Below are 21,677 nucleotides of genomic sequence, written 5' to 3'. Positions count from 1 at the left end.
CCTTCATAAAAGCTGCCAATTTAATGCTGCATAATCTTCTGTGTTAAAAAGTGGTATTCAGTCACACACACAAATAGTTTGTGTTTGTCAGCAGTATACTTTTGATAGAAGTCTGTAAAGCTATCCCAGTGCTTGGGGCCATTTTATAACTGTGAAACCATTATGGCATGGACAGTTGGTATTGGCAGAGAAGGACTGATTTTTTTAAAAAAAATTTTTACTGACACCTTCCTTTAAAATGTCTTCACTCAAAATTTTCCTTTGTACCTTTTGAGAATGATCTCAACACTGGTACTCCATTCAATACGTAGTTCTCTGCTAGTGAAGGTAATGTGACAATTCTATGTATCCCATAAGCTCTAAAGAAGTATCTTCGCGTGACTATTTGGAGTCACTGCCTAGTCCTCCAACATGCCCCTGCAGAAGTGCGATGATTTTACCGGGTCTCATATCTTTACACATATGCCTAAAAAATAAGCCAACACAAATGAGTTGATCTGGAATTTTTCGAGTGGGATATTCCGAATAGAAATTTTGACTGTGAAAGTGCCGTCTTATCCTGTGAACCAGCATTGATGGAAATTGATAGTTATTGGGATCTTTCTCGGCCTTGCACTTTCTATGGTCGCGGCGATAACGTGGCTGATTTTGTGATATCAATCCTCCTTCAGAGTTTCATTGGTAATACTCACCAACTAAGTGTACGTGAGCTTTAATGATTTTCCATAAAAAATGTAGACATATTATAATGTTGTATTTATCATGTGATTGTAAAATTGTATTTACTGCTGTCAAACTTGTGGATGGTTTAACAGAGCGTCTCAGTTTTATCCTGTAAGCGGCCAGTCCAAACACTGAGCGGGAGGTGCTTTGGTGACTTGCTATCCTCTGCTGGGGAGGCTACTGATGCTGAGATGAACACTGGGGATTACTTTGTGATTCCAGAAGGGCGGTTTTACAAAAAGGCCTCTAAATCGAAGTTTCTTGTTTTCTTGTGTGAGGCATAGCACTGTTTGTTCTTTCTGCTATCATCTGTTTTTACAAGGCGAGTGTGTGCACGTTGTTATATATACAAGATTCCCTGTTAAGGGCTTTTCCTCATTTTTTTGATCTTTACTCATTTATTTAAACACTTCCATTTGGTGTGACTATTGTATTGGCCATAATGGTTTGAGGCACAGTTCTGTGTGACCCATGTCCATGAAGCCCAACATTCTTTTCACAGTGTATCACTAATTTCTGTTCCTCACTTTCCATTCAAACAAATCTGGGTGGATCAAAAATAATTTTTTTACAAATTATGACATTATTTGGACTGTCTTAAAAAAGAATCGTATCTGTGAGCCTGTTTTCAGCTTCGGCTCATTCCAAGCCGTTCTCTGATCTTGCACTTTTTATAAGATGTGGAGGGGTAGGTGCCTCATGTGAATGATACAGAATCCACTCTGAGAGACATGATGTGCTCCCGGGGCTTCTGAAAAATCGAATTATTAACCCCACCAGTAACACCTGAAGCACCTGTGTTTTACGAAGGAAAGGTACACACTGAGCCGTACACTGGGAAGTAAATAAACCCCTCCATAATTTGACTATACATGGAAGTAGTGTCTTCAGGGTCAGACCAATGGATGAGTGTTCTCAAGTTGCCTTTGAATGTTAAGCCATTGAAGGAGAACAGGAGTGGACAGTTCTTGACTGAGTGCAGAAAACATCTGCTCAGGGCATCTTAGCAAAGCATCAGTACAGAAGACTGGTCATGAAAATCAAACTGGCTTTGGGAGGTGTGGTCTTGACCACTGCTGCATGCTGCTACTTTTTACTCTTACAGCTTAGTTCGCCCTTTAAGAGCTGCAGAGGTTTCTTGGCTTTTTTGCAAAGGAGAGAAAAGGTGAGGTGCTTGAATACCCCTTGGTCTTCCATTCCCTTCAAGCTAGTTCTTGGCATGTGCAAGCTAAGCGATGGAATGAGGTACTGCAATATTTGATACAAGTTAATACATTATCTTCTCTTGCCATCCTAGAAAAACTAAGGTAGATCTAAAACGCTCATTTTTAGTTTCCATGTTCTGTGGTGAATGGGTCAGTATGGTTTGACATGATATTGAACATTTTATCCACTCCCAGGTGGTTTGGCTTCCACCATTAACACCGTTCCTGTTTGTGTCGTAAAGAAACAACAAGCATTGGCATAACCAATAGGTCTCGCCTTTGGGACCTTATAAGTGTTTAGCATAACTAAATACTTATAAGGTCCCAAAAGCGAGACCTATTGGCTATGCCAAGCGGCCATGCGGCCGCGAAAGAGATCGCGATCGCGATCAAACATCAAACCGACCTTGCGGCCCCTAAAGTGAAAGCAAGCGCGGCGCGCGCGCGCCCGCGCACATGCACTGTAGCTCTAGGCTGGCCTGGTAGCACTTTTTGGAGCCCTCTCAATAAGTCTCGCCAGACCAGCGCATGCGCTGGGTCAGGCGAGACCTAAAAAAGGAAATTGTCATGATTACTTGATCCTGCCTGAGAGGATAATCAGTACAGCTGTTACTGAGATTTAATTTAAAACTCACCGTACCCCCAAAAACCTGAATCTGTGATGACGTGAAGTAAAGTATACTGTATTGAAAAGGTTGTGGCTGAGATTCCATTCATCACTTTTTTGGGCACTTTATGTATCTCTCCAAGTGGAACAGTTATGCCCAGATGTAGGTCCCAGGCACACTGTCACTGGAACCAAGCTGTACCCAGCTGATGAGCTCATAACTAGGGCATATCCAGTCCTGGGATGCTTGTATTCCAGTTGGAGTACCAGGCGTGGCAGTTCGGGTTGGACTGTTCTGATCTGAGCAGGGTCAACACTGATTTGCATATACTTGGGTCCAAACTGAGGTGACGTGGTGTGCAAAATAACAATGGATTGGGATGCGGCCCAAGTATTTACCAGTGGATGAGATTAATTCAAGCAGTTCATCCATCACTTTTCTATTTACTTTTTGTGTACTATATTGAAAAGAAAAACTGGTCAAACTGGTCATTAAGTGTTATAAATTGGCCTTGTTAACGCCGCCTTCTGTCCCTTTAATATATTTATATTGTATATTCAGAAAATGTAATAACAATTAAACATAGCATCACAATTTTAAGGAAACAAGATTTTGTTTTCATTTTCTAAACCTGTTGATAAATCCTGTATAGGGATCAGTTCTTCGCTGTCAGTGTGGTAAAAGGATGGAGGCAGTAATACACAGTAATAACAATCTGAGCACAACAGTAAAGGTGCAACCCGAGGCCACAACAAACTGAGTAATCACTGGAGGAATGGTTCTATTGCATACTTTGATAGCCTTATCCTTTATGCAGCGTGTGTCTGTGCTCCTTGCCATCTATACAGGTCTGGCCTGCAGCTTTGATTCACCTTGGCCCTACTGACTTGCGTTTCTTAGTATCAGGTCTTCTTTGGCCCAAGCTGCTGCTCCATGAGGATGCCAGCAGCTACCATTGTTTAAGTCTCGCCTGACCCAGCGCATGCGCTGGTCTGGCGAGACTTATTGAGAGGGCTCCAAAAAGTGCTACCAGGCCAGCCTAGAGATACAGTGCATGTGCGCGGGCGCAGGCGCGCGCGCCGCGCTTTACCGCGATTACTTTCACTTTCGCGGCCTCACGGCCGCTTTGCATAACCAATAGGTCTCGCTTTTGGGACCTTTTAAGTATTTAGTTATGCAACTGTTGCATATCTAAACACTTATAAGGTCCCAAAGGCGAGACCTATTGGCTATGCCAATGCTTGTTTTAGTTTACTCTTGCATTTTCACAGCGTTTCCTGTTCACAGTTACACCTCCGAAAGGTTCACACTGTTTTCTTTCTCTCACATGTACTTGCAGACTCACCTTCCAGCAGGATCTTTGCCTGCTCTCTTAAAATCTCTTAAGGGCCATATGTAGGAAGCCCAATACCGGTTGGTAACGGCCGATTTTCGGTAAAAATCCCGTTACCGACCGGTATTCAGGCTTTTGGTATGTAGGGGGCACATTTCAGGATTCGGTAATTTACCGAATCGGTAAAATTACCGAATCGGTAATTTTACCGATTCGGTAAATACCGAATCCTGAAATGAGATGTAGGGGGAGTGTGTGGGTGTTGTGTGGATTCGTTATTTACCACCAACTAAAAGTTGGTGGTAAATGACGAATGGCTTTGAAAAAGCATTTTTTTTGCACTTAGAAGTGTGCAATGTGGCAGACATACATGCCCTTAGGGCATGTATGTGTGCCACATGTGCACACATGCAGGTATCAGGGGTGCAATAGGGTGTCACTGTGACACCCTGCCACCCTTGATTGTGCTCCCCCCATTACCGAATCGGTATTTACCGATTCGGTAATGGTAACTGGCTTCCCATTGATTCCTATGGGCCTCCTGGCCCATAGGAATCAATGGGAAGCCAGTTACCATTACCGAATCGGTAAATACCGATTCTAAAATACCGACCCATTCCGAATCGGTAAATATTACCAATGGATTACCTACATAGCATTTACCACTTCATAAATACCGAATCGGTAAAATTCGGTATTTATGAAGTGGTAAATGTTAGGCCACCTACATATGGCCCTAAGTGCCTTAACGTCCAAGGGTTTGAAATGTGTTCTTTTCTTTTACCAGAAAAGTGTAGCATTCCCTTAATGTCTTTTTGGTTAAGTGGGGCTTCTGAGGAGTAAGGCCACTGCTTACAAAGGGTAAGACACAAACACAATGGGTTAAACATGATGTGGCTGAACCGTTGCCCCATTTGATTAATTTGTATTGGGTTTGCTGGAAACTCAAATTTCATGCAGTTTTCGCACCATTCCTTGATTCAGTGTTAATTTATTTTGTACCATTCGTTTCAATTCCGTCCAATGATTTTGCTACATGGGAATTTTGCCTCGTCACTAACTTCAAAGTGAAATGAAAGGACCAGCAAAGAAACAATTATAAAAACAGAAATAAACTCTACTGTTTGAAAAACGTGCTCCTGGAAAAAACTCTGACTTTAAATGAAAGTTTAGTACTTTACCAGTATTTTTGAGATCTACAACATGGTGGAGCCACCAATCAGCAACACTTTAACCCATATCATCAACACCTACATCAAATCTGCCACACTTGTAGATGACTGGAAGCATGCAGCATTCGACGCCCTCGTCAAAAAAACATCGGCTCACCCAAGCAGCTGAGCAACTTCAGACCCATCTCTCTGCTCGCATGCACAGCTCAAGTGATGGCGAAAGCAGCCAACTCACCAACCACCTTGAACACCATGACCTCCCAGACCACAGCCAATGAGGATTTCAGAGCAACCACAGCACCGAATTGGCAATCATCGCGGCCATAGACGACACCCGCACCATACTGGACTGTTGAGAAACCGCAGTCTTGATCCTACTCGACCTCTCTGCAGCCTTCGGTACGGTCTCCCACTACACCATTGTCAGAAGACTGCATGACACAGGCATCCAGGGACTGGCCTGCAACTGGATAGGCTCCTCCTTCACAGGAAGAACACAGCAAGTCAGACTATTATCCTACACATTGGAATCCTACATTCTTCGTTGCGGAGTCTCTTGAGGTTCATCTCTCAGTCCCAACCTGTTTAACAACTCGATAACGTTGCTAGCCAACATCATCGGATCCCAAGGCATCACCATCATAATCCTACGTGGATGACACCCAGCTCTTCCTTTCTCCGGCCGACAAGTCCACCACCACCAGAGTCAACTTCTCCAACTATATGGTCAACGTAGGAAAGTGGATGAGATCAAACGGCTTGAAACTCAAATCCAACAAGATTGAAGTGCTGTTCATTGAGAACAAGAACTCTCTATGGAACTCCACCTGGTAGCCATCAGAGCTTGGACCTGCACTCACACCATCCGATCACTCCAGAAACCTATGAATCACCCTGGATGACAAACTGAACATGACTGTGCAGGTCAACAGAGTCAGTTCTTCCTGCTTCCACATTATTCACATGCTCCACAAGATATTCAAATGGTTATCCCTGAACCCCAGGCACAGCATCATGCACGCCCTCATCACGAGCAGACTGGACTATGGCAACCCACACTACGCTAGGCTGTCCAACCATCTCCAGGTCATCCAGAATGTTGCAGCAAGACTTGTCCTCAACCTCAGACGGTGCACCCACATCTCACCACAGCTCAGAGAGCTCCACTGGCTCCTCATCCAGAAATGCAGCTAATTCAAACTACTCATGCATGCTTACAAGGCACTGCACAGCATTGGACCAACATACTTGAACAGTTGCCTACACTTTCACCAACCCTCTAGACACCTATGCTCAGCCACACTTTCAATTGCACAGGCTCCCCATATCCACAAATAGAGAACGGGAGGTTGAGCATTCCCCCACATCACACCCCAGATCTGAAACAACCTCCCTCGGCTCGCTAGGGCTTCCTCCTCACTGCTTGAATTCTGCAAGAAGCTGGAGACCTGGCTCTGCGAATATTTCTGCAGGGTCTGACGCCCAACATCCTTCACATTATGCCTACATGTCTGCTCCAGAGCCTGGATACCCTCACAGGTGATTAGTTGCGCCATACAAATCTGCATAACATTACATATTAGCACACAACTAACCTATCTATTAGAAAACTAATAGAGGAGGCATACATAACCCAACTAAAAAAGTAAAAAAGAATGATACTAGTTGTTCCCAAAAAGGATAAGAAAACCTATCAAACAAGCAGAGTGAACTGAGAACTACGAGGAGCAGCAGCAAAGAAAGATATAATTCTGGAACGTCTGTGTTACTTATTCAGAAAATAAATACGGGTTCCAAATTATTTTATGGATACAAGTAGGGCTTCTTTGTTGCACCATTGGAGGAGCAATTAAATACTTAACTTTGGTATGTAATGGCAGCGCATGGTCTTTCCATAAATCACGGGACGGAGAGAAAAAAGGTAGCAACGCGTTATTTCAGAAAACAAATGGCCGTCCGTGGATGCAGAACGCACACAACCAGCTGCTAATTACACTCTAGCGTGCTCTGGGCTCCCTTGTTTTACATTAATGTCCGCGTGCTTGGGACCGGTGCTCTGTGCTCGCGGAAGCCAAGTGGAATGGCCCACACCTAGTTCCCAAACGTTCCACTTGGTGACGCGCAGGCTGACCTTTCCACAGAATGCTCCTCTTTCCAAGGGAGCGCAGGGGCATCATTTTCAGAAAAAATACTTAGAGCATTTTAGTAACCATGTGAGTAACACAAGGGTTGAACAATAAGTTGTATTCTTATGCCTCGTGTGCTGTTCTGCAAGAAAGAGTTTCTCTCTGGTGCTAAAGTGAATACCTGGAGAAAACGAATTCCCAGATTTTCTGGGACCTGCTTTTAAGTCCCAGCCTAGAGCCCAACTTGAGGTCATCGTTTGCTCAAAGAAAATTATAGCAATATAAAGGGCCTGTGTATGTTTTCTGTTGAAATTGCTGTTGTGCTTTGGGTATAGTGAGGTATTTTCCAGATAAAGTAATAGGCATGGTAATTGGTTCAGGCATTGTATGTTTGTCTAGTTGGTGAGGGTGCACCAACTAGGTCTAATGGGAGCCTAAAGTGATGGCGCATTTTTGTAAATACCAAGAAGCACAAACATAAAATAATCCCAGTCTTCCGAAGAGTACATATCGGGGATATGGTTGACAACTTTTGTAAAATCTAAGAAGCCCAGCTGCTAGGTGCACAGGGCAGAGGAAGTAGAAACGCAGAAGAGGTCTTATGTTCAAAACCTAAAGCATTAGAAATTCTATGGAGCATTACAAAAGTGTCACTCATCATTTCTTTTCACGCCACAGAAAAATAACCATTTCCCTTGTGTGCCTGAATGTATTCGGTGAAAATGAAGTGTAATCACCAGAAAATGTTATCCATGAAATGCACACCATTTTTAATCTGGAGTAGGAGAAAAAGAAGTCATTACTGCGACATTGCTTCTACACTGAGACTTTTCGTTTGCTTGGCATAGATAGGATAGCATACAGTGTGCCTTTTTCATCATTACACTCTTAGCTGCCCTGCCGATACAAAAGTGAGAATCTGTGTACATTTCTACCTAGAATGCTGCTGGTGAGGGATTCTTAGAGGGTTAAAGAATACACTTACCCCAGTACCCGAGCCAACAGGAAAGTGGTCTTAAAATATTGTGCTAACACACCCTATTTCTCCCTCAAGTGAAACTATACACAAAAAAGAACAGCTATGTGTCGCTGAAGTCTGCTTTCCAATTGATCTCACGTGTATGGGTGGATGAATCTCAGACCTTATGGTTGAAAGAACCTTTCAATAGATTTCAAAGGAGTTGGGTGATACTAAGATGACACAAAGAATTTACATGCAAGATCACTTTGAATTTTCATATCAATTGAATTACTGTGGTACCAGTATTTGAAATTATGCTGGTGCAAAAAACTTTACCTACATTAGATACCACAAGTGTCCAATAGCTTTACATTAGTTAGTCTGAAAATACAAGGAGAAATCACTGTTTGGCACTCACCACTGGATATAGTAACCATTTGTCAAATCAAGCAAATGAGAATATATATTGTTCAGTCCTTTTAACATTGCTATTTAGTGACACATAGCTGTGCGGTAGACTTGATGTGTGTCCAGCATGGGTTTAAGCAGCCACATCCGCACTCTTGTTATTAAACAGCCTAGAAAAAAACTTGCGACAAAAGGGGTTGTGAGGTGGCAAGTTTTTTTCCTACAGTGTTTTATAACATGAGTTTTGCTGTGGCTGCTTAACTCCCTTTATCCCAAAACCATAGTCCTTATATCATGTTGAAATAATGCTTTAAATCTGGGGGAGTAAAAAAGACTTAAGAATTCCTTTCCTATTCAGTTATCCAATGGCAGAATTAACTGAGTGTGGTACATGTCTCCTTTCTTGCCTAATATAACCCCTACATTACAGATAGGACAGAAAAGTGCATGTGATGGACATGCACCCCTGCCATGAGCCCCCCAGCTGCAATGACATCTGGATCCCTTGTGCTGATGTATGTTGTTATGGGCGAACACGGATCATGCATAGGCCTGTCTCACGGATTGCGATCTTACTGGACCAGGTGGGGCGCACACTATGCTCATGATGGTGGAAGGTTACTGCCTTTACCTGGAATTAAGCTGCACGAACACGGAGGTGGCAGCATACAATGTAGTGATCAGTAGGAGTGAACATGCCTTTTTACCTGTCACTGGAATGAGACCTTCAGGTGTACTTCCATAAAGTTCCACTTCTCTGTGCTTAACTCATGCAAGAGTTGTTACCTGGTTTAATCCGTGGCGTGAAAAAGTGACGCCACAATGACCCGTGAGTGTCAGAGCCCTGAATAAAGCATCGTACCCCAAGTGATCGTCCCCCCCCCCCCCACCTCCTCCCACCTGTGAGAAGATCAGAGGAACCTACTGTGTCATCAGAGGAGTGCTGTGGAGAAACAGCCACTGCCTCACAAAGCCAAGAGTGCTACTTACCACAGGCAGATGTTGCAGACCTCCTCAGCGCCCTAGAGTGGAACACTCCCTTGGATTCCCAACCAACTACCATACATTTTTAAATTCGGAGTCCAACTTTAACTGCAAAGGACAGCGGCACAGGATTGTTAGCAAACTAACAGTTAATTAAGTGTATTTTCTTTCACAAATCATAACATTCACTGAGTCATGTGTTTACAAATAAACTGGACCTTTGAATCAGCTGTGGTCTTGTACTGCATGGCCAGGTCTACACATTTTTTGCATTGACTTAAGGATGACATTTAATTGTAGCTGAAGCTTTATATGGAGACTAAAGATGCAATAGACACTTTAACCTTGTTAAAGTACACAGATTTGAAGCAGACAATTTATACCTGCATATTAAAATGCTCTGTATAGACTGGTTATCGTTGATGTGAACATTTATTGTTGTAAAGCGCTCTGATACCTTCGGGTCTAGCTAGCGCTATATAAAACTCTCAAAATAAATAAAATGTGAGTTAAGGAATGTGTGGCCACACACTTTCCGATGTACAGCTCTATAGGGTATTGCAGAGTGAAGAGACTGTCTTTAGAAAAGTATTCAAGTGTACAGATGATCAATATTTCTATCTCTGTTGTCAAGGCGGAGGAAGAGTTACTAAAAAGTCAAAAGGTCTTCGAGGAAATGAATACAGATCTGCAGGAGGAACTGCCTTCACTGTGGAACAGGTGAGTAACGCATGCAGTAATAGCACTCTTATGTAACTTTTCCCTTCTACGGGTTCGATGAAATGAAATTGTTCCCATTTATGGCCCTATAGATGAAAGTTAATGTGCTGTATTGTAAGTTACCATATTCTGACTTGTGACATTATATAGGTAAAAATATATTCTGTCCAGAACAGCGAGTGGTTGATTGGGTTTACTGTTTTTCTGTACTTCTTTTTAAGAGGCTTTTCAGTTTAGAAAATCAGTTGACAACGTAATCCCCATCTCAACCTCCCTCAGAGGTCCAACAGCAAGAGCAGTGAGCCTCCCATCTCACCCCAGACTCATTTTATCAAGCAGAACACCTCCCTTCCATCACACATGCAGAGCAATAGAAAGATCACCAACTCAAAGATGCACATTACCACAGCATCTCTTCTGTCATCACAAGCCATAACCCAGGTCCCCAACTCTGAGTCAATCTCAATGGCCATAATGTCTTGGAGCAGTAAAGGGTTGAAGCTGTCATCTGAATGTAGTACATAAGCGGACACCATGTAAATTCAAAGTAGGAACCCATGCCCCTCAAGTCGTGTGTAATCCTCTCCCTAGCCTTAAGGGACCATAGCCTGCTAGCCCACTGCGTGGTGTCTGGTGCGTGTGGTTTTTTCCAGTTCACCTAAATAGTCTGCTTCTGCAGCCAATAGCATATGAACTATGACTGTCCAGATGTACAGTGAGGTGCCTCCCAGCGTGTGTATTGCCTAGGCAGTATAGTTGCCAGAGGAAAGCACACAACTCCCTAGCAGGACTGAGAATTTCTTTCCAGTAGATTGTGAGATTCAAACATGACCACCGCACAGGTAACATTGTCCTCAAAATACCATAGCCCATCCAACAACATTCATCACAATTGGGGAACATCGTCTTGAGCCTGCTTGGTGTCTTATACAATTGGAACATCAAATTGTAGCTTGCTTCTCTGCCCTGTACACTATGTATCACCACAGGTATAGTAGTCCAAAGTGATTCCCCATCTTCTTAAGGGATCTCTTTCCCTCTGCTCCCTCCCACTCTTATATCTGACAATTTATAATCATCGGGAGCTGTGATAATTTTATTATAGATATATGAACTCATCCCTTTAGTGAATGTGTAGAGAGTAAAATCTGTGATAGAAGCCCCTTGATTCTGAGCTCATTGACAAAGCTGAAAATGTCTGTCACTCTTCCTCTCCCAGGCCAAATTCCTGTTAACGTTCTGAGAAGGAATTAATTTTCTGTTTTTTTAACACGTCTCGCTGCATTAAACAGTCACCCCTCCGCCATGCTGTGAACTGTTCTTCACCAGAGGCCAGCGTGAAATCTAAATTACTAGGCAGGGGAGTAAACGGAGTGGGGAATGTAGTAAGGCTCCAAGATTGATATCATGTCTCATACTTCCAATGTAGGTCTAAGAACGTTGAAGACTTAGGCTGCCTCTGGACGAGCTCACCTAGGCATCCACAGCACTTCCCATAGGGGTCTTTGCAGTATTTTCCACTCCATATATGCCCTCTGTTTCCCTGAGTGGCCACTCAAAAGCAACCCTTAATTGTGCTCGCCTGTTAATATTTCTCTATGTCCAGGCGGCCCAATCTCCCCGACACTCTTCTACTCTGGAGGACCTTCCTTTCTATTCATGGTTGGTTCTTGAGCCAGATAAAAAAAAGTCACTTTCCTTCTATATCATTGTTAGATCTCATTTCAGGATCAGTACCAGGAGAGCCTTGAAGTAGTGATGTAGACTTTGTATAGTGTTCACTTGTAACGCAGCCATCCTGCCCATCCATGAGGTGAAGAAGGGGCTATATTTTTGTAAGTAATTTTTAATGGCTTTAAGGAGGTCTGGGTAGTGAGCTTTGTATTGGGTATCTAGAGAAGGTGTTATGTGAATGCCCAAATAATTTATGGTGCTCTTAGCCCACTGATATATAGCCGAAGCCTCTGGAGTTAGTTTAGTGGATTGACTAAGGTGAATGCCTACTATCTCTCCTTTAGAAAAGTCAGTCTGAAATCCTGACACATCCCTGAAACTGTGCAACGCCACAGGTATGGAATCCATTGGGTCTGTAAGTGTTATCAGAATATCAGCTGTGAGTAGGTGTACTTTACAAGGAGTCCCCTGATGTCCAGCCCCTTTGCCTTGTGGGTTTGTCTTATTAGTTGTATCAATGGCTCCACCAATAGGGCAAAATGTAGGGGCAGCAGCGGGCACTCCTGTCTTGTGTCTCTTGGCACACTTGATCTCTCTCCAATGATCACAACACTAGCTAATGGGGTTGCATACCCAGACCATATATACCGTTGCATTTGAGGACCTGTTCCTACTTTGTCAAGAGTTAGTCAGAGAAATGTCAATTTAACAGTCAAATGCTTTTCAGCATCCAACGCAAGGTTCAGTAATGGTATGGGATGCCTATTAAATTTCTCCACAAGGTGAAGAACTTGCCTAATATCAAAAATGAGTCTGTCCCTGATAAGCCCAGGCTAACCAGAGTTCACCAAGAATGGCATGCACTTCTGCCGACTGCCATCTAGGATCTTCATATAGATTTTGAAATCAACATTTAGCAGACAGATAGGTCTGTATGAACAGCACAAAATAGAGGGCTTCCCTGCTTTATGAATAAGTGTTACATCAGATCCCTGCATTGTTTTCTGGATTTTTCCAGTTTCCTGAAATGCGTTATATAATGAAGTCGGCTGAGGGGCAAGTAGCGATCAAATACGCTTATAAAAACCATTGGCGAAGTCATCAGATCCTGATGCCTTAGCAGGCGAGATATTTTTAATGACTGTCTCTATCTCACCAATAGATATTAAACTCACCAGTTCCTCTCTCATTTCTCATGGTATTGTAGGTAACTGGATATGTCCTAGAAAAACTTATCTGTTGGGGCGCAGGGCATTGACTAGTGTAGGGATCGCTGAAGAATGCATGAAATATCTTTTGCTTTGAATTCTCAGAGCCTGACATGGTCCTGTCCCTCATTTGCACTCTTGCTATTCGATTTTGCAATTGAGTCTGTTGCCAGTGAGCTGCCAAAAGTTTGTCTGCTCTATTGGCTTTCTGATAGGACTTTTATTTAAGGTTTTTATTTAAGGTGCACAAGGGCTATTTCTGATCGCTCTGACAGTAATAGATCAACCTAGCTTCATAGCCCTGTCACCCCTCGCAGTGACGCAAGTGTTGTTTTCTCTTTTTTTTAACTGAGATTCTTTGCTTTCAGCTCCTCCTCAAGATCTATTTTTGTGAGTGACCAATTGTGGCGTTTGTGCGTTCATATTGCTATCGATTTACCACCGAGCACTGCTTTTAAGGCATTCCAGTTAACAGGGGAAGTAGCCTCAGTCTGATTATTTGTAAAAACTCCACAGTCTGCTCCTTTATTTCATAATCATAAAGTCTGTCTTCTATTATCTTGTGGTTGAAGCAGAAGCTTGGTTTACATCTGTGCACTCCTCCCCAAATTAATGGAGCAAGTTCTGGAAGTATCTATTTTACTGGTTTGGGATGTCTAACCTGGTGCATGATCAATGAGTGTGGAAGAAGAAGGAACATTTTTTGTCTTTTGGTTGCAATTCCCTCCCAAATATCAAGGAGGTCCACCACTGCAAAATTTGATTTGAGAGATCGTGACATAGCCCGGCTTGCATATCTGTCTAGGGGATGTCTGTCTATCTTGTTTTTTTTTACCAAATTAAAATCTCCCACTCAAACAACCTCGCCAACCACTTCATTTTTAATAATATCCAGGATACGGAGTCAGTGTGATTCTTGTGAGTGTTCAGTTCAGTGTTCAGGCCCAATTTAATAGAATAATATTTAGTGCTGCATGTCCCAGTGTGTTGCTGGCTTATTGTGGTTGTACTGTAGATATTCATATAAGGGACCCCATCTCGCAGTCAATCATAAGTGGTGGCCATCTGTTTTTAATTTATCGATTCAGTTGGGTGGGTTCTGTACTTGTCTCGCTAGTGTTGGATTTAGCATCGCTTATATCCACTCACCCCTAAATTGCAGATTCCTGTATCGCACTCTCATCAGGCTCTTCAGCCGGCTTGGCATCATCAGCTGTCATTTCTTATCTGGGCACCTTTGTGCTCATTCCAAGACTCGTCAGTGTCCCCGCTAGACTGTCTCATATGCAATCCCAGCGAGCACTAAGCTGCGTTGGGATAAGAGTCACCCCATTGGCCATTCCTCCTCTCTGCCACTTTCACATTGGTGTGCGTTGGGCGACCACTCACTCGAGGTCAGTGCTGCACAGACTGCAGTGGTTCTCTTTACAGCCAAGATGTCCTCCCCCTTGTGTCGAGGACACCACTACTTAGTTTCGGGATTTGCACCATAGGTCACTGTGCCCGTGGCTGTCTCAGGAATGCTCTTCAAGCTCCTGGAAACGGTTATCCTATCTAGTGCGATTTTCAACTGGTGTTTTGTCATTTTGGCACTTTTATTGGGGTTCAGAGTGGGAGATCTCCTTTAGATTTGTCCTCATTACTCCCAAGCTGGCCATGCTCCCCCAACTGGTGTATTTTATTTTATCGCCTGTGCTCTGAATGTTTACAGTTAGATGATTTTCTTGCTTTTCATGGTTTCAAGATGTACTCTATTCCTATTTGGGTAACTTTTGATACGTTTATAGATAGATGAGTTCCCTCTTGCTCATCATTTTATCATGTCTTGTCCATGCTCTTCGTTGGATCAGTTTGTTGATGTTTATAGTTGGGTCAGTTTATTGATGTTTATGGTTGAAATGGTTTGTGGACGTCAATGATTAGAACAGTTTGTTGATGTAAACAATTTGTCTGTAAATTCTTGATTCCAGAGATGGTCATAATTGGATGATTTGATGGCGCTTTTGTCAGAGGTTCCCATTGTTCATGGTTGAATGTCATGCTTGTTATTCATTATTGAATACTTTTCTGTTTGTGCAAGGGAGGATAATTTCCTGATAACCATGGTTTGACAAGTTTCTCAATGTTCTTGCAATGCAGTGCTTGAAATCAGTTCTTGATTGGTTGTTGGATAGATGTACTTGCCATTCTTTTTCAAATGATATTAAATATGCTACTGTGTAGTAGATGGCAAGAGTTAATCAGCAAGTGATGCATGTTGAGGGATGCCGATAGGAGCAGACTAGCATTTGGGAGAGCTGCACAGCGCCTAACGGCAAACATTCTTTCTGTTGTTCACCACTGTACTAATTTTCAAGATTCTTATGTTACCTGAAATACCTTCTTATGCTTACATCCTGTGGGCAGGGAATTTTTACCACTAATAAGTCTACTTACTAAGGGAATTTAACCTTGCCAACGTTCCCTGTCTAAGCCTTCTTTATGATACTGAATGTTTTTTTTAAATTTCTTTAACAGTCGTGTTGGTTTCTACGTCAACACATTCCAGAGTATTGCCGGTCTAGAAGAGAACTTCCACAAAGAAATGAGCAAGGTAGGATGTGTGAAACAGAATGTTGTATCATAAGTTAATTAGCTGCATTGATTCATCGCTAGAATCCCATATTGTCAGTGTTATCATGGCCTTATTCCCAGAGAATGCTCCCCTGCAAGCTTGTGTCTTTCTGTAGTCCTGTGGCTGAAGATGACCTTCCTCCTATAGAGGAGTTCCTTTGTAGCTGTGGGAAGAATGATGACCTCCACCCAGATGAAATGTAGCCTTGGTTGTCTTGTGTGCAGTACTTGAGATGGAGCAACCTTTCTCCCAGGAAGAGTTTATCTACAGCCGAGGCTGTGTCCTTGTGTCGTATTTGGGACAAGGATGGTTTCTCTTCCAGAAGGAGTTCCTTTGTAGCCATGACTGTGTCTGTGTTGTACTGGGGAGTTAGTTGTCTTTTAAGTTCATCTGTGGTTCCTCCTAGAGCCTGAGGTGTCTCTTTGTGATGAAGTAATACTCTAATATTTTATTGCAGTCACTTGTCCATAAGTCTGCATGTAGGAGCTTGCCCTAGCCACCAAATTTCTCATGCTTCCCACATTTGTTTTCTACAGTTGAATCAGAACCTTAATGAAGTTATGGTGAACCTGGAAAAAGAGCAGGGATCGATTGTAACCAATACTTCCCCAGTGAAGGCACAACCCAGGTGAGTAGCGGCGGTGTCACAGTAGGAGAGAGCAGTGCATGGCATCTTTAACTTTCCCTATGTCTTCTCTAAACACATCCTTTTTCACAGACTGCCACCATAATTCTTCCCTCTGAATCATTAAAGTATCGCTGCTTCTTAACAGGAGTGCAGGAGTGAGCGTGTTTGGTGGTGTTCGTAGGCTGCCCACCAGTGCTGCTGGCGGCCTGCTTTTGCTCTTACCGTCAGTGCCCCTCTGCATAGTTGTTAATGTTGGAGGGATCTATACATGTTCAAATGGAGGGTCATGTTGTTCTGATCAAAAGGTGGTGGTCCTGATGTAATTGTAGAGAGATCCCTCCCACAAAACACTCTTTGAGTCACTATCCACCCCGGGCATACATTATTTTTATTTTTTTTAAATCAGGACTTCTGATTGGTGTGTATTCCTTGATGGTGACTTATGATGTTACCAAGTTTTGTTAAAACCAAGCATTGGGCTCATGGAAGCAAAAGCATTCAATCTGGAAGTGTGTTCACAAACCCATACTAACATCGAAGCAGGCCGCAGCCAGAGGTTTGTATTTAGAAGGATGAAGTAGATAATGGGGCTATTTCGGAAGACCAAAGAATTTGTCCATAGCTCATAATTTATGAAGACCACCTAACTTCATTACTGTATCCCTAATCAGGAGCCCTTAAGATTGGTCTCAACTCCCCTCTGAAACGCACATGTCTCTCAGTCCTCCCCTACCCATTGTATCAGTAAAGATGTTTGTTTGAATCAGAAATGGCGGCTTTCCAGTTCGTGTCTACCTCCCTATATCAGACTGTGATCTCCTGCTGACAAGCAGCAAATATTTTCCTCACTTTAGAAGGTGGCTGACTGATGCATTTACAAAATTATCTAAAATGTATCTGTTTGGAAAAGAAATGTGAATTAATCCTTAAAGTAGAAAGTATTTGTTTGCGGTTTTATAGTGCCTCCGGGAATTATATCACTTTACAATAAAGGCAGTAGTCATACATTTAAACAATCATTCTATAACAAGAACAGTTAAGATGCAAAAGAACTCAGAAAAAAACTTGAGATAAATACCTCACTAAGGATACAGGTTATTTAACTTTTTGCAAGCTGGTTGGACTTTTTAGTGGGTGAGACTGGTGGGAGAGCGTGCTGAATCCTCGTCACACTTCCAGAGAAGTCCTGATTCATATTGTCTCTGTGCTTTAATGTCTGAGGCTCCAGAAGAAGGGTTCAAGCATTTTTCGAACCCTGTTGGGTGCCAGTAATTTTCAGCTTACCACCCTGATAGGTGTGACCAGGGTTCAGAAGTGCTCTGTGAATGATGCACTCCGTCTTAACATCATGTAATTTAGGATGTCATCAGTGATGTCATAGAACATGTCATGAGTAAGCAGTGCATAGCGGAGGCGCAAGGGAGTTAGCTGTGTAACTATAAATGGTGAATTTGTATTTATTATTTTTTAGTTCCAAATGTTAATGTCACTGACATTCACCTAACTAGAACGTCACTTTAACCTTTTTTTTTTTTCCAGTGAATTTCTAATGTTTAAAAAAAAAACTATAACATTACTTTCATGTTTTTTTCAGTGAACTTGTAGTTTTTTTTTAAACAAATGGTAATATTTTAATACTATCCACAAGGCCAGCCCCCTGCTGCTTGTGGCCTTTGACTATGTGTCACAAGGGGTTGACCCCCGGGTCTTGCCTGTGGCCAGGTTCTGCAGCCAACAACCCCAGGTAGCAACCCTTGCGCTTCGCGCAGCCTTCAGCCGTACACAGCCTTCGGCAATGCACAGCTGGGTGTTGGCAAATCCCCCACAGGTACCCAACCACATACTGCGAATGGCCTTTGGTTGTGCGGGCATGGGGTTTGCCACAGGGCTTGGTCTTCCGCCAGGCCCTGTGGCCAAAATCCCAGCAGGCTGCCGACCCCACGCCATACATAGCCTTTGGCATGCTTGGCATAGGGTTGGCCTTTGGACTCCAGGGACCCCATCCCTCGGGCCAAAACATAAATATTAATAAGAGGTGGTGTGCAGTCCCCCGTCCGAGCCTTAATTGGCCCCAGGGATCCCATCCCCCAGGTCCATTTCCCAAAGAAGGGGGAGGGGGGACTGCATGGCCCCCTCCCCAAGACTCAAAGACCCTGTGGACCCTATCCCCGGGGCCAGATAAAATTAAACAGAGGAGGGGACATGGAGCCCCTCCCCGCGCCTTCTTATGCCCTGGGGATCCATCCCTCAGGCCAAAATGTAAGGATGGAGGGCATGCAGCCCCACTCCCCGAGCGGCCTTAGGCACTGAGGACACTATCTCCTTTGTCAAAATCTAAGGGTAGGGGGCATGCAGTCCCCTTCCTTGAATCTTAATAGGCTCTGGGGACTCCATTCACGGGGCCAAATACAATAAAAAAAGGGACGGGGCCAAATACAATAAAAAAAGGGACTGGACGCCTTGCGGCTCCCCTCGCTGATCCTTATTAGACCCCAAGTACCCCATCCCCAGGAGCCAAATACAATAAAGGGAGGAGGGCCATGTGAATCCTTCCCTGAGCCTACTTGGGCCCTGGGGACCTTATCCTCCAGTGCCAAAATCAAGAGGAGGGGGCTTGCAGCCCCCTCTTCCCTACGCCTTAATGGACCCCGGGGACCCCATTGCCCTGGGCCAGATGCTATAAAAAAGGGGAGGGAGGGCCTCACTGCTCCCTTTCCCAAGCCTTATTTGTCCCCCAAGGACCCCATCCCCAGTAGCCAAATTCAATAAAAAAGATGAGGACCACGTAGCCCTCCCTCCACGAGCCTATTTGGCTCCCGGGGACCTTATTCCCTCGGTAAAAAATCTGATGGGGGGCGTGCAGCCTCACTTCCCAAGCCTTAGTAGGAACCGGGATCCCCATCCCCGGGCAAAAACCTATATATTAAAGGGAGGAGGGTGTGCAGCCCCCTCATGAGACTTTATTGGCCCGGGGACCCCATCCCCCAGGGCCAGGTCTAATAAAAAGGGGAGGAGGGCTGTGTGGCCCCCTGCCCAAGCCTTAAAGACTCTGGGAACCCATACCTGGGGCCAAATACAAACAGAGGAGGGGGATGTGCAGCCCCCCAAGCCTTTCTAGGCCCTGGGGACCCATCCCAGGGGCCAAAATTTAAGGGTAGGGGCATGCAGCCTCCTTCCTCAAACCTTAATAATCCCCGGAAACCCCATCCTTCGGGGCCAAATACAATAAACGAGGGAAGGGCCATCACATGGCCCCCTCCCCAAGCCTTATTAGACCCCAGGTACCCCATTCCCAGGAGCCAAATATAATAAAAAAAGGGGAGGAGGGCAGCGTTGATCCCCTCCCTGAACCTTCTTGGGCCCCAGGGACCTTATCCCCTGGGGCCAAACTCCTTATTAAGGCTATGGGGCTGCATGGCACCATTCCCCTTCTGTTTTTATTTTGGCTTCCGGGGATGGGGTCTCTGGGGCCTTTGATTACTCGGTAGGGAGGCTGTGCAGCCCCCCCCTCCCTTTTTGAAAACAAATCGGCCCCTGGGGGATGGAGTCTCTAGGGCCTTTCAAGGCTCTGGGAAGGTGGGGCCGCCCCAGCCCATCGCTTTTTTGTTTGTTTGAATACAGCCCCAGTGACTGGGGTTTCATGTGCCTAAAGAGGCTCAGGTAGGGGGGCTGCACACTCCTTCCCCTTCAGTAATATGCTTGGCCTCAGGTGATGTATCCCGGGGCCCAAAAAGGCCCTTAGTCTCGCCTCATCTCTCCATGTATACCTAAAAACATGGCAACTACCATTTTTTTTGCTGTGATCCTTTGGGATTTCCACAGGATCATGGCAAAAAACGCTGATGATTATTTTTTTATTTACATTTTTGGCCCAGGCGGCTCTGTGGATCCCCCACAGAGCATAGGGGGTAGGGTATCTTTACCCTACCCCCTTGTATATATAATTTTTATACTTCAGGACAGCGGACTAAGTCCCAGAGTCCTATAATGGCTGCCGGCAACATTTTTCTCATGTTGCTGGCAGTCCAAGCGCTTGCTCCCGCTGGAGTCCAGCTCCAGTGGGAGCGAATTGACCTAAGAGGAAACTAGCTCCCTGAGACAATTGCAATGCTCTATTTTCAAATTGGCACACTCGCGGACCCAACCGTCCAGCTATGCAAAAATAATTTAACCTTCATTCCTCAAAAACTGCTGAATGGATGTACACCAAATCGAAAAAGCACCATCTGCGGACCAAGATCTAGCTTCCTGCCAAATTTGTTGTAATTCAGTTCAGTATTTTTTGCAGCAGTGCTTATTACAAAAGTCATTGGATATTGTATCTGAATTTTGCTTTTTGACACCCCTCCCCTTTTTTCATGGCCCCCGCTTGACGGATCACCCCAAAACTTTCCCTGCACAATCTAGGCAATATACTGTAAACTTGACTTGTGCAGCCCTTGATGATGATATCAAGTATCCGTATGCTAGGCGTTTCTCTAGTTTGAGCTCAGCAAGGCAACAAGTGGGCAAGAAATCCCTGAGGTCCAAAGTATCTTGTCGCTAGTCTGAAAATAACTGGTGAGTCAATTCCAAAAACAGAGGAGACCATGTTTACCCTGGCTGTGTGGCAAAAACAATTGGCATGAGACTTCTTTCAAAAGAAACGTCTTTCTCAAACAAAGTAGTCGTTTACTGAGTGTCCGTTGGTACTGCTGAAGACATGTGTAATTTACTTTGGGTTGGGTTTTGTTTTCAGCAGTGAAGGCCTCAAATTAATGACTGGGCTAGAATTTATAAAATATCTGCGCTAATGTGGTAAACAGGTGGGGTCCTACACAACTTTCAGTGGTTCCAGAAGCTGTACGTTTTTTGAGCCAAGTGACATCACAGGACACAACAATGCTTGGCCTTTTACCTTGGTGGCGGTGCAACTTTATTTTTTAGCTATCGATAGTCCGCTCCAAGCGACAACATGCTCAGACAGTTTAATAACTAGTGCAGAACCACTATGTGCTACAACAGATGGAGGCCACTAGCTTGCTTATTTTTAAAAGGTATGTTCTTGGATAAGTAAACTCTCAGTGGCTGCAAGTAGGCAGCTGCAACTGGCTGAAGTAGTAAGTACCACTCTTAGCTAAATGACGCTCCTGGATTGTCCTGCAGGGTGGAACTAAACCCATATAATTTAGCTGCACTCGCGGGTGTTGGGTAGTGGACCAGTCCTGCACTTTCTATTGGCTCCTCGTTTACTTGACATATAAGCTCATTTGTCACTGGCTATACACAAGGGGGAAAGCTCTGTTCCAGCTGGCACTGTGCCAAAACCTGTAC

At 44.1% G+C, this 21,677-nt stretch overlaps 1 protein-coding gene across 12 annotated transcripts in view; it reads left to right on the top strand.

Annotated features, from left to right (window-relative positions):
- BIN1 (bridging integrator 1) overlaps positions 1–21,677 on the top strand; it is a 555,217-nt gene that overhangs the window by 336,569 nt on the left and 196,971 nt on the right. For all 12 annotated transcript variants that reach the window (XM_085646006.1, XM_085646002.1, XM_085646003.1 and 9 more), the window contains 3 exons: positions 10,155–10,240; positions 15,640–15,715; positions 16,273–16,364. In XM_085646006.1, coding sequence (XP_085502132.1) covers positions 10,155–10,240; positions 15,640–15,715; positions 16,273–16,364 — 254 coding nt within the window. The remainder of the gene's footprint in view (positions 1–10,154; positions 10,241–15,639; positions 15,716–16,272; positions 16,365–21,677) is intronic.

The sequence above is a fragment of the Triturus cristatus genome, chromosome 3_1 (assembly GCF_964204655.1).
Source record: "Triturus cristatus chromosome 3_1, aTriCri1.1, whole genome shotgun sequence".
In the NCBI taxonomy this organism is placed as follows: domain Eukaryota; kingdom Metazoa; phylum Chordata; class Amphibia; order Caudata; family Salamandridae; genus Triturus; species Triturus cristatus.
This window is presented reverse-complemented; position numbering and strand designations above follow the sequence as displayed.